This window comes from Phalaenopsis equestris, unplaced genomic scaffold (genome assembly GCF_001263595.1).
Source record: "Phalaenopsis equestris unplaced genomic scaffold, ASM126359v1 Scaffold000053, whole genome shotgun sequence".
NCBI lineage: Eukaryota > Viridiplantae > Streptophyta > Magnoliopsida > Asparagales > Orchidaceae > Phalaenopsis > Phalaenopsis equestris.
The window spans coordinates 1,209,416-1,223,647 of NW_018164495.1; the positions used below are offsets into that span (position 1 = coordinate 1,209,416).

The following is a 14,232-nucleotide window of genomic DNA, read 5'->3' on the forward strand; positions in this document are numbered from 1 at the left end:
TATATATAAAGAATGGGCTGGGGCAAAGGTCCCCAACCCATCCTATGGGCTCAACTACCGCTAGGTCTGGGGGCGACCCGGTGTGCAAATAATTCGAGTACCATATGGCTTAAGGCGACACTGTGACACCAGGGCATTTGAACCCGGGCCTTGAGGGGACTTACGCTCTTCAAAAATGCTGCTCTTCCAACAGGCCACGGAACGCGCATGGGCTATATATATAATTTATTTCTTCTAGGATGTAAGGAGAATTCATGAAGGCTTTCAGGCAAATCTTGAAGAAAGCATCCACATATGCTTTAGGATGGATATAAAAGTTAATCAAAAGAAGTGAATGTTATATGCAGTAAACTACTGTTAACTAAAGCAGCTCTAGAGTGCGGGATTTGAAGGTTCAAAATCCAATTAAGAGAAAATATATTCTCAAACAATGCTAATATAGTTAAGAGCCATAATAATAAGCAATACATAGAATCTGAATGAATGATATAAATGATTGTGAACAAAGACATGCTTATAGTTTACGTAATTTGTATATTGTACTAGGTTCTTTGGTTGTACGGACGCAAAAAATGAATAAATTTAATAAGGCAAGCAAAAGGGGATCAAGAGGCTTTACTTTGTTGTGCTAAGTGAATATAATTGATAGGCACTTAAAAAATTAATGGTTTGAGGTGAATTACAATTGTTCGATTAAGAATACCAAATTTAGTGCTTTTGCAATCTATGTATAATGCTATTCGGAGATAACTATGGTTCTTTTGAATCTACACGGTCGGTTTAAACCTAAGCAAATCAACACTAGGCTTCATTAAGATTACTACAATCATCCAAACTAGATCATTTGCAACACCAATCTCAAAGACATCTAATGTCCTTGTGCAGATATTCTACAATATTATTCTTAAAGCCTAAGGCTTCTAGTTATCCTTCTATTTTTCCAAAGGCAGGATGGTATGAGGTGCCTTGGAACTTAAACCTGTTATTGGCTGAAAAATCAAACTGCCTTGTACCAAAAGGTTTTTTTTTAATTTTCTTTTTTGTCTAGCATACATATTAAAGATGAAGGGTATCCAGTTTAGTTTGCTTGAAGGGATTGATTGTTCTGAACCACATAACTTAAAGGACTCTTACAAACTTGTGATTATTATCGTCATGCAATAGTTTTGTGGTCATTTTTGGGAAAGCCTTTTCACTTCTGTTACTACTTTATGACTAACTGACATGATATGTGAAACATGAGCCTTACTTTCTCCCATCTCAAGTAATGACCTACTCGAAAAATCTAGTATTACAAAATCAGGCATCAGCCTCTCCTCATTTTATTCAACATAACATATTTGAGAAATCGAGGATGCATATTTAAATTCCTACACCTTCTTTGGGATTCCTTTCAAACGAGATTGCCACTTTCTGATGCTCTTGATGCTTTTTTTCGCCTCAGCCCAGTGCAAACCAGTGTAAATTGAAGGCCATCACCTTGAGAACACTCATGTGGAGGCATCACACTGTTTCACAATCCACTATTTCCTCCATTGAAGATGATGATCTTTTTGGCTTTGTTAGTTAAACAAATGTGCCGCCCATGAAGCCAACAATTCTCACCTTCTAGTAGACATTTATGCAGTAGAAATATTGATCCTCATGAGAGGATTTATGCATGTGATCATCATAATTAAGTCTACTTATTTCACACTCTATTTATTTAAGTACTAATTATCTTAATTAAATCTTATTTAAAGCTTACCATTATGAACAAATAACTAGCCATGTTAGTTAATATTTTGATTTATTATACATATTTAATAATATAAATTAAACTTTAATAAATGTTTAATTATAGCAGTTTAAATCATAAATAAGCATTACTAGAATTTTTGTGACATTAATTAACTATAAATTAATGATATTAATAATTAATTAGTAATTTGTAACCCTACATCTCATAATTAAACACTTATAAAAATTTTATTTATAGTCATTGATATCTGATACAATCCACAATCAAAATTGACACGATTTTTCAGAAGTTAGGGCAAACACAATATTTCTTGAATAATCCAAACAACTCCACAATAATACAAAAGATTAGCACCTACAATTCAAGAGGTAGGCGATCTCTCCCAATTTCTACAATTTGAGAGGTAGAAAATCTAAAATCTCTCCCAAACCTCTCTCCCAAACCCTAAACCTAAGATGCACAGTTTAATCTCATGCATCATCCTAATCCTAAACATAATAAGCCTATTTATATCCGTCAATACTAATAATTAAAGTCTAAATTGTCCGTAGGCATACAAAAGACAAATTTGCTCTTGGGCTAGGTTCCGACGTAACAAAATCCTCGTTAATCTTTAATTACCTTTAGTAAATACATGATTATTGATTATTTTTGTCAATTATATGTTGATTAATTCTTCTTGGTTTAATTACCATAATTAATATCAATAAATTTAGTCACCTTAATTTAAACCCTATGTAACTTCAATTTGGCCTTCATGTATAATTAATCATGAATAGATAATAAATAAATATATTATTCAACTTAAATTAACCTATTTGAACACCATTAAATTTAATTTTATTAGTTATCATCCTAGCTAATCCATAACTAGTTTAAGCAGTCTTTAGTTAGCTGAATTTGCTAATTAATGAAAATGACCATTCATTGATGTTTCTAAAATGCGTTATTTACGTGAGGGTTTTCCATAAATTCAGTAAATAACCTGTTTTGCTTCTAAAAATAAGTAATGAAAACATGGTTGTAAAACTATTTAAGTATCAAATTTTGGAAAATATGGAACAACAAATGGAAAACACTAAAATTTATATTTATTCTATATAATAATTTTAGCTTTTGATTGGTAGTAAACCACAGATTTATTTGGTTTAAATAAGTTGTCTTTTATATGAATGAATAACTTCTTGAAATAAAAGTAGTCAAAATCGCTTAAATATTAGTTGGGGTTTTTTTTTTTTAACCTTTGGATTTAATCATATTATGTAGTTTTAAAAATTTAATTTTTTTCTGCAGACAAATATCTTGAATAAATCCGTGGATATGTTGACACATTGACTTTTAAATCTCTATATATTTTTTATGTATTTTTAAATAGAAAAAAAAACAGGTGTTAAAATTAAAAATAATATGAGAGTTCCATTGATTTAACTATTTTAAGCAGATATAATATGCATAGTTCTGAACTGTGGGATGGATTTAGATTATGATTTAAGTTTGGGCTTAAATTGAAATTCTCGTTCAATATTTGAGCTTTTGTTCAATTGTAGATTTAGGCACACGAATAGATTTTGGCATGGATTAAGGTGTATAATTTAGTGTTGGTTCAAATTTAGATTCAACTTCTAGTTTTTATATGAAGTTATTTCCTTGTGAATTAATTTCTATATTTGAGTTTCTATTGGAAATAACTTTAGGGTTTTTAACATCTTTAATATGCTGAGATTTTATCTTATTGGATATTGCCATTGCTTGTTTGACTAGTTGTTGAAGCTAATTTTGTGGAAATATTAATCGGAGGTGTAGTAGTCCTAAGAGGAGTCTAACTTTCATTTTTTTTCAGCCTAAAAAAGGCTATAATTATCTAGTCTCTTATAACATAATTTGATGGAGATAATTCCCCCTTGATACTTGTTTCATTCAGAGCTAGCTCTTAACTATGCTTTTCCTTTCTCATCTATGTAATTGGATCAACCGTAGCCATCCTGCTAATATACCTCTTTTGAGTTCGCGAACAACATACTTTACTTTTTTTTAGTTAGGTGAGATATTCATGTTATGAAAGAGAGCTTTTTCTGCTTCTCCCCAATTGTGATTATAATTAGCATGCAAATGCTCATCCAAAAAATGCATGTTTATTTCTTACCTTGAAGTCTCCATGAGGCTTCCTTCTCATAGATTTATCATCTCCTTGATTATTTTATAACCATGATTGGAGTCTGAATCAGAGCAAGTGGTTTCTTATTGTTGATTAAAAGTTTTATCAAAATCAGGAAACTGGGATGAGTTGGTGGAAGAGGTCTTTAGGGTCGCCATATATCCTTACTATAGCAGCTTCTTCTCTCTGGCATCATTGCCAGATTCACTAGTATGGTTGCTAGATGGAATTTGCCATCATTTGAGTGCTTGATGCCCTCGTTGAATTTTGTGGAAAAATAGCTATAAAATAATTGCCAAATCAGTCAGATCTTAGTGGAAAAATAGCTATAAAATAATTGCCAAATCAGTCAGATCTTATTCAAGTATTGATATGACTTTATGCAGTGTTTATCAATCGCTAATATCATCATGAGTCATGGATCACTTTCAAATAACATTATGATTTAGCAAGCTGCAAGCAAAGAAAGATAACAAGGTCAAGAGGAATTCTCTGCTGTTTTTATTCCTTACATTTCTACTTTCAACACAAGTAATTCTTCCACTAGCTAAAAGGACAATGATGCATAACCACAAATAGCTATGAATATAATAAGCATAACAAAGTAGGGAAAGGTTAAATAGACAATTATGATAAGGGAAAAATAGTTCGATGAGTTGCATTAATTCCTTAACCTTGTCAACAATGCTTACTTGTGTGTTGCATCATTTTCTGAGCTTCACGCTTCATAATAAATAAGCTGGGTTGTAAGGCAACCTGAACTCGTGCAATTAAACTTAATTTTGAGCTTGACTTGAACTCATTAAGCTCAAGTCTTAGTTGGCTTGAGCTAAACTTTGACTTGTTTGCAGCATTAGTCACAACAACCTCAAACAATTTTAAAAAAAATACCTTACTAGTTTGAAATGACAAATTACACTTGTCAGGTAATAAATTTAGTCTATAATATTATGTTTGGCATTTAAAAGTAAGCATCATTTTGGCCATCAATTTGCTTGGGCTTTGAAATCTACTTCAGAGAGTTGAAGCGCTGATAAAGGAATAATTGGAGATTGCTACTAAAGAAATAATTGGACAGCTCTTCATTCTATTACTGTATTGTTGAGTTGGTGAAATCCTTATTGTCAGAAATCCATTCGAACAAGAACAAACAAATGGGAAATTTGTCTTGGGGAAGAAGAGATTAATGAAATCCATCTTGTGACGAGAGATTAGGGTTAGACTACCCCCTTCTGCAATATTATTATTAAAACTCATTAAAAGGTTTTCTTTATGATTCACCATTGGTCATGGAATATAATTTATGGATGTTAAGAGCCCTTTTTGATCAATCTTAGAATGCGTTGATGCTTTTGTTTTATTGTCTGTATTAGCTGGAAATAGAGTTTTAAGCTTTAGTTTAGCTCCTTAATCCAGTTCATCAAAAAGCATAATTGGGTTGGGTTGGAATGCATATTGGTGGAGTTATCTGGATAGTTTTGGCTTTTTTAATGACGCTTGTTATCTAAATTATTGAATGTGGAAAGGGCACGTGTAGGGTTTTGTGTGATTTCTAGGAATGCATATCTAGGAGAGGGAATGACTTGAGAGTTGAGAGGATAAGGGGATTTAGGTCTGCTAATTTAATGGAGGGATTTTGGAAATTGACTGGATGATTGTGATGTTGAGTTAATTTAAAATCAAGCTAAAATCAAATTTCGAAATTAATGACTAATCTTTAACGACAAGTCTGTGAATGGGTTGATGGATTGATATGTTGTGCTTGTAGAGGAATGTTTGGGAAAGGAGTTTCTACTAGATTTAAGGCTCGGTCACAACCATTTCTTCGTTATTATATACCATACAAAAGGAAAAATATTCTAATTCTACTCTAAATATACCATACAAGTCTGTGAATGGGTTGATGGATTGATATGTTGTGCTTGTAGAGGAATGTTTGGGAAAAGGAGTTAGATGATTTAAATTCAAAATTGCGAATTTGAACTCAAATTTTTTTTTTGCTAAGAGATTTTAGTATATGGTGTAGTGTTTTTAGGTGCATTGAGTGAGGTGAGAGAAGCGTTGATTGGATGGTAAGAACTTCTTGACACAATAGAGAAGGGTGAGTGTTTGGTGAGAGAAGGTGCACTTCAAAAGTAAAAACCATATAAATTGTGCACAAGGGAAATTTGTTGGCAGGCTCTTGAATGGTGAAAATGATTAAGAGGTTTTAATAGAGTGCAAAATAGTTAATTTTTTAAAATTAGATGGTAATAAAAAGTGCAATAAGCTGTTACAAAAGAGCAAAATAGCCGAAATTGTTGAAATCTTGGTCATAAAGCACATGATTTTCATTCTGGTATCAAATTGACGTAGGGCAGGCAATGAATATATGAAAACATGGGGATTTAGTTGCAAAAGAGGGAAAATGGATGGAAAAAGAAAGATAAATAATGATTCTTCAATTTATTTATATTATTTTTTTTTCAAGTGTTAGCTTATTCAATGAACTAAACCCTTAAAACATGAAGAAGATGTATATCTATAAGCATTGATATGAGGTTAAAATCCTATTCAATCGCAGCTCAAAATATTCTATTTTTCACTATCTGAGCTAGGTGACCCTACGCACTATTTATAATAATAAATCTTATATATAAAATGACAACATTACTCATGAACAATGAAAACGGTAATAGTTGTCTGAGATAACAAATTACACTTTAAACTCTAATAATTAGTTTAAAGATGACTAGGAATCTAGGACAAACATAAAATAAAACAATGACAAATTATGGCATAAACTTATTCAATAATAGTATGATTGGCATCAAAGAGTTAGCATCATATACACTAGCAAAGTGCACAATATTCATGTTATAGATTTAGCACCTTTTATCTAAGATTATGGAAAATAGATTTATTTGGCTTAGGCATTTACAATTAAGAGTAAACAAATTGAACATAAACAAGTTGAATCATGTTCAACTTAGTTTGCTAATTATGGAGTTGAACACATGTCAAATGTGAACAACAAGGTATCAATGGCCATCAAATACATTAACAATTTTTTAATTGATGATTTTATTACATGAAAAAGGCTGTTGATTTTTTTCACATCTTTTAGGCATTATAAAACTCCATGTATGAGTTGAAAATTTTGTTAAGCTCTCCTTGTTTTTGTAGTTTGAACTCATGAAAATTATTATGCTGAGAATGCGTTGTTTGGAAATTTAAACCCTTTTAATACTCTATGATGCTAAATTAGAAAGTGATTAATCTCAACAAAGAATGATTGATGAACACAACCTCAGATTGTCTTAGCAAGGATAATGGTTTGATAATGTTGACTTTCTAAATCATTGGTTATAAGAGTTTCTAATTTGGTAAATAACTTGTTTCACAAAACTTGTTTATTGCATGAACCTAATATTACTTGCATTGTTAATTATCATAATTATTATCCTTAGCCTTATCTCAAGCTATTTGGAGCTGTCTTCATGAATCTTCATATTTCATACAATCTTCTTGAGTGTTTCTTGAAGTTTTATCTCTATTCTCCACAAATTATTTTAGATAACTTCTATCCATGATATAATAGATGCACCCTTTCTTTTTAGTCCGTTGATTCCAATTTTATTAATTCATCTATTAGGTACATTTTCTTCCATTCATTGTTCGTGTCCAAAAAATCGAAATGTATTTCCATTTACTATATATTATTATCACATTAATTATTCATTGAATATAAGTATTCTTTAAATTCTTTTTCTTAGTATTGTCACTTTTTCCTCTAACGTTCTTATTTTTTCCTTTCTCAACTTAGATATGTACGTTTTTTTTACTTGCCAGTACTTAAAACTATATAACATCACCAATCTACTTGTGATTTTACGAAATTTAACTTTAGACCTTTATAATATTCTCTTATTGCATTATTTACTTTAAAGGCGCTTTTTCACTTTAGTCGCATAATTTTAGCTCTAAAAATTTATCCTTATTTATATTTTTCAATATTTCTTTAATGGATTCAAAGATATTTAAATCTATCACACCTAAGTTTTATTTTATTTTTGGTAATGTTAATTGATAATTGCTAAAATCTTACATGCTTTAATTGCATGTCATATGTTTGGTTTTTTTCCCTGAATTTATTTTCTTTTTCTTATTTTTAGTATTGTTCTAATTTATTCATTTATTTTTGTGAATGTTTCTTTTTTTAAATTATGTCATCTGCAAAATGCATACAATGGGACATGCTATTTTTAATAATCTCGGTAAGCATCACCATAAACAACATGAAAAAATATTAGTTTAATGTTAATTTTTGAAGCAATCATATTATAATTTAAAATTATTTGGTTACTTTAATTATTTCTATTAATATTTAGGGGTGCATAATTCAAATTTTTAGTAGTTTCAGCATACCTTTGATACAGACCATTCCATATTAATGGACGCCGCATCGTATCTTTTAGTACTCATCACTTGCCCTTCTTAAGATCAATAATACATATGAAGTTATTTAACTTTTGCCCTTGATTTTCGATTAGTTATTTTTAAGATAAGCCACTTGCATTATTAGTGTTTTCTAAGCCCATGCTCTATTATTCTCTTCTCTAATTCTTTTGAATTAAAATTCATTATTTGTTTGACTATTTAATAATTAGCAAGGTTGACTTCTCTATAATTAGCACAATTTTAATCACCTTTCTTTTTTTAAATTGTAGTATCAAAATAGTTTTTAATCATTTGATGTCTTCTTACTCTTCGAAATTTTATTCATATAATTTTAATTTTTGCCATAGTTGTATCCTCGATACCACTTAAAGTATCAGTAGTTATCTTAACTGGATTTGATGTCTCCATGCATTCTTTTTAGAGCTACTTTCACTACGTTTTTTCAATTAATTTACAATATACTTATATAGTTTATTTTAACCTTTCAGGATAATTTAATTTTTAAAAGTTTTATTTAATAAATTTTCAAAATATCATTTTCATCTTTTCTTCATATATTCTCTTTGAGCACGATCCTATCATTCTCACATCTAATACATCTAATTTTATCAAAGTCTGTAGGTTTCTCATCTATTGCTTTGGCTATTCTATATGATTCATTTTCTTCGTTTTTGGTACCTAGCCTACTATTAAAACCATTAAAAGTTGCAATTTTTATTTTGCCTATTTGACTCGTTGCAAGGCTTGTAGTTTTATTATAATCCTTAAGCCTTTTATTCAATTTTTCCACACTTTCAAAGCATAAAATTTTCTAAATAATTTTTATACCTCCTTACCACCGATTCATATTAATATATCATTTATTTCTGATGTTTTCTAATTTTTTTTTTTTTACCTTAAACTATATATCTTATTCAATGTTAGATTCGGCTCTGCTAAAAATTTAATTTTCTCCCTACGCAACAAATTTCGAAATTGAACAGGTTCTTAAACATGTTTTAGCACACTTTTTTTCTCGCATTGTCAATCTAAAGGATTTTGGAATTTTACTTCATTTAAATGTATTTTTTGCCATCACTTTGATTACTTAAGAATAATGGTACTCTTTTTAACCGTCCCATTCTTCTATTCATGTTTGTATATTATCGATATGGTAAGTGGAGGCTTATGCTTAGAGAGGGTGAAAGTTATCTTGTATTTCTTCCATCAGGTTATTTCTCAGTCTGCCTTCATAACATTAATATTGGTTATTGAGGTTCTCTCCTGAAAAGCTTGGTAGTTTCTTTGCGGCTGTTCAACATTCTAATTAAAGATGTCTTTAGCCGTATGCTAAGTTCCAGCTTATTTTAGTTTGCTAGTTTTCATACCATTGATGTGTATTAGCTATTTATTTAGACCGCCAAAATATTTAAATAGCCTTATATTTTGATACCCTAAAAATTTCATTTCTGATCAAGTACTCTTCCTTGGTTATCTACAATCTAAAATATCAACACTTTGTAATTATGTTTGCCATAAACCAAATTGTTGTATTTACGCTGCAAGTCAAGTCGAACCTCTTCTATTATTTATAATACTTGTGCTGGCAGCACTAACTATTCTGGAGTATACCTATTATTAGTAATTTTAGGGTTTAATAGTACTTAGGTATATGTTTTAAGCTCTAATTGCAACCTTCTCATGTCTTAACGCGCATCAGTTTTGTTTGTCAGTTGGTATTTAGGTCATTTAACTATGTGAAACATGTTTTCCTTTCGTCAATCATTTGACTCTTTGGGACAAAACTAGTTAGGAATGCAGAACTAATTAAAAATGGTATTGTAGAATTGAAGAAACAACAAACTGCCGCAACCCAACTTGGATGCTAATTTTATTTTTGGCAAGTAGGACTGGGTTGGGGTTTCTCAAGTCTTTGAACTGAGGACGAAGACAAATTCCATTTTGTCTTTCTTTCTATAAAACTAGAGGATATTCCTATTACTAGAAGAATCGATTTACTCCAACACCATGTTTGAATAACCTCATAATTTTCTCCATCTCCTGTAGCGTTGTTCGAACCTTTATAAATGAAGATGAATGTAATGATTTAATATTTTTGTGATTTATTGCAAGGCCTTTCTCCAACCTTTTTTGTTTATTATGGTCTTCCTTGTGATATTATTGACCTACCTAAAGCTTTCACTCTAGTACCAAAGGGTAGTAGGAATGAAGATGCAGAGGGAGACATCGGCCTTTGTTGATTCACGCGATACAGCTGTCTATATCTGTTTTATGTGAAGAAAAAAAAAAAAACACTATGAAATTATAGTAGTACCGTTATATTTTCCAGCAGTGAACTATTGATTTTCATGCCTTTTCTTATTCAAAGAATTGGATTGATATCATGATTTATTTTCTAATCCCAGGCTCAAGCTGCTGGTAGGGCTGCACCTGGTCGAGCTGCCCCTCCTCCGGTCAGGAGATAATCAAACTTTCCTCTTATGTATTTTTGACTATCAAACTTTAATATGCTGAATGTTGAAATTGCTTATTAAGTTGTTTTTGATAGATTTTCTTTTTCTGATCTTAATGTTCTGAAGCTGTTTTGTCCTGAAGATTTGTCTTCATTTTATTGTCTTTGCTTGAAGCTCTTCTCCTAATCTCTGCTTCCAGAGATTGTGGTAATGTAACATTTCTTGGAGTTATGATTGTGTGATAATCTGAGGTTTGTTTTGCAGATCTCCCTTTTTCTAAGGGGACATTTACATGCATTCCACATAGTTCTTATGTATTTAAACGTTCTTATTTACATGTATATATATAACACTCAAAATTTTAATATTACATAAGAATACCTCCATTATTAAATTTTTAATGGTGAAATAGACCTTTTCATGCATAACTTTAAGACACCATTACTAAAGTTTTATAAATGTAAACATCAAAATTTGTTGCTAGATGTTTCAATATATAAGAATCGTGTGCAAGTTAAATCTTTTTTTTTAATGAATTTATGTAAATTTAAAATTATTTATGTTAAGCATATTGTATGTAAACACATATTTGTACTTAGCTGAATTTGATGTGCTATGAATCTATATTAAAGTAAATGTACATGTTTTGTTTAAAAATTCTTAAGTTAAATTTTTTTTGCAACATCACATGGTTATATATATATATATATATATATGAAGTTTTAAATAGAGTAGGCCAATAAAATATTGATTTTAATATCTTGCCGAAAAAATATAACAATAAAATTTATAATAAATTTATCCTTATTCTTTTAAAAAATCACTCAAAACAATTAAGTAGAAGTATACGGTCTCTGATGCAAATGAGACTGACGAAAATTGGTTTTACAATCAAAACCAAAACGCAAACAAAATGAACTCTGGTAATAGTCTTACATCTCTAGCCAACTGTAAAATAAGAAAATAGTCATGCTCTATGGCCAGAACCAATAACCGCTACGATAAGAGCGATCGACAGCCACAACAAATTCTCTTCTAGTCTTGTCCGTATACCGGCCTGGCTGCTACCCTGCGGCGAGCCTCCACTAGGCGTGGAACCAGCAAAGCCACCGGCTGATGGGCCAGGAGATGGTGCAGGCACGCCTTCATCTGATAATTATACAGATAAATGATCAATTTGAATGAATAAGACAAGTAATATATTATGTTCTAACTTGACTACTAATTTATTTTAAATACAAGCATCCCACACATATAATAAGCAAAAAAATATTTTATATTGCATTCATTTTGATAAAATTTCATTTAAAAAAAAGAAAAAATTAATCCGAATTTTATAGAATTTATTAATCAAAATAATTTTATGAAGTTTTACAGTGAGTGGCCTAAATGAATGCTATCATATTCATTACAATTAATTTATTTTTCAGTGAAGCAAAACTTATAATGTTGCAAAATCCTTTTCAATCCAATTTCGTTATAACCAAAGTGGTTAAATCCTATTTTAATTACTTCATTAGGTTATTTTTTAATTTTATACGATAATTTACTTTAAGAATTAAAAATTATATGTATATATATATATATAGAGGGCTTCGTTAGAGCACGTCTTACTGTTACAAAGCGATTGGTTGATGGTCTTGGTGAGGATGTCGGGCTTCGCTGCGCCGTTGGCTTTGGTGAAACCGGCGTAGGCGCAGCTGGTTTGCTCGCAGCCGGACTTGATCGTGTTGCCAAGCAGCAACTGGTTGTCGCATTTGACAGAAGGGCACGATTTGCTCAAGCCTTGCGTAGAATGGCAGGATAGCCTATTAATGATTCATGAATTTTGTTAAGGTTTCTTGCGAATTAATTATATATTGGGAAAATTTGAGGGGAAGGAGATGGGAGCTCACTGGTAACCCGAGGCAGCGCTGCAACTGCACTGGATGCAGTCGTAGGCTGTGAGCGCATAGCTATCGTTGGCGAGGCGTAGATTGCTGTCCGATGATGATGTGCTGATTGAAGAAGAACAAGCTGTGCGGAACCAAAAAGCACTCATTAATTCACGGCTATAGATGGAAAAAATATTACAAGTAGGTGCCGATTTTTGATGATAATATGATGATATGATGATAAAATATCATCAAATACTGCTAATCTATATATCATAATAATTGCTCCTATAGATGAAATTATGAGCCCAATAAGGGCAAAAATGGACGTATGGCTCACAAAGTTTTATTATTTACAAAACTAGCCCTCTTTCACAAATGTCAAAATTTCACTAAAGAATTAAAAAGCTCACAATTTTTTTTGGGTAATTTACATACATAGCACCAATTCTTATATGCATTTACTTCTCACATGTAAATTTTAATTTTTACACAAAGTATCTTTTCATATGTATGAAAAGATAGAAATAATATAATTCACTTGTTAGGATGCTTAGGTTGCAACAATCAAAATTTACATGTGAGATAAGTAAATGCCATAATAATTGGGTACATACTACATAGTATGTAAATTTCCGTTATTTTTTTTTTATCTAAATATTCAATAGTTTATTCGTGGCATACGTATGTGAAAGATTACCAAAAAACTGAGATTTTGAACCAAACCTCTGAGAGGAACATCTATGGCCTGTCCTGCCTCTAGCTTCCGCGGATCACCAATCCCATTGATCCGAAGCAGAGTCTCCGGCGAGGTTCCAAACTCGTCTGCGATTAAATCTATGGTGCTTCCAGGCTGCACCAGGTGCGCTAGATGGACCACCTCCTTCTCATCCACCACGTCGCAGCTGCAGGGCAGCGGTATCCACAGCTTCTCCCCCGTATGTATATTGTACGGGGCGGCGATGTTATTAGCGGCGGCGATTTCCTCATAAGAGATGAGTAGGTCATAGGTGAGCCGAGCTATGTTGTCGAGGCCGACGTCGGTGGGCTTGACGGTGTAGACAGGGGTGTGGTTGGAGCGGCCTTTGCCGTCGGAGCAGGAGCAGGGGAGAGGAACGCGGACGACGGAGGAGGCGGGGATGGGTTGGGAGGCGGGTGTGGAGAGAGGGAGGTTGTTGGCTCCGAGCAGTCGGGAGAGGTTGGGGACTTGGAAGAGGGAGAGGATGGCGCTGTAGGTGGTGGAGTTGATGGGGATGTATTCCACCAGGCTTTGGCATGTCGTGGTTCCCGTGCAGTTGAAAGTGACAGATTCGGACTCAGAGATGAGGAGAAGGAGGAGGAAGGGGAGGAGGAAGAAGAGAATGGAGTGCTTCATCTTTGCTTCTGATGTGATCTCCATTCTCTTCCACGCCTCTGCTTTAAAACTGTGAAAAAAAAAAGGTGTACTGGGGAAGGGGAAGACTAGTTGACTCCATGGGATAAAAGTCTAGACCGGATCGGGATAGACAATAAGAAAGAAGTTGTGAAAAGCTTTAGCTTTTTATATAAAAGTTAATATATAGATATATG

The 14,232-nt window shown here is 32.1% G+C and overlaps 2 protein-coding genes across 2 annotated transcripts in view; one reads left to right on the forward strand and one right to left on the reverse strand.

The window, feature by feature from the left end:
• LOC110019176 (small nuclear ribonucleoprotein SmD3b) overlaps window positions 1–11,052 on the forward strand; it is a 15,277-nt gene extending 4,225 nt beyond the window's left edge. The window contains exon 5 of the mRNA XM_020716755.1: window positions 10,742–11,052. Within this exon, the coding sequence (XP_020572414.1) occupies window positions 10,742–10,801 (60 nt within the window). The 3' untranslated portion in view covers window positions 10,802–11,052. The remainder of the gene's footprint in view (window positions 1–10,741) is intronic.
• A 519-nt stretch (window positions 11,053–11,571) lies between these two features.
• The window catches only part of LOC110019171, a 94,547-nt gene continuing 91,886 nt past the window's right edge, over window positions 11,572–14,232 (reverse strand). The window contains exons 16-19 of the mRNA XM_020716749.1: window positions 13,390–14,149; window positions 12,685–12,805; window positions 12,404–12,597; window positions 11,572–11,938 (exon numbers count right to left, since the gene is read on the reverse strand). Coding sequence (XP_020572408.1) covers window positions 11,757–11,938; window positions 12,404–12,597; window positions 12,685–12,805; window positions 13,390–14,149 — 1,257 coding nt within the window. The 3' untranslated portion in view covers window positions 11,572–11,756. The remainder of the gene's footprint in view (window positions 11,939–12,403; window positions 12,598–12,684; window positions 12,806–13,389; window positions 14,150–14,232) is intronic.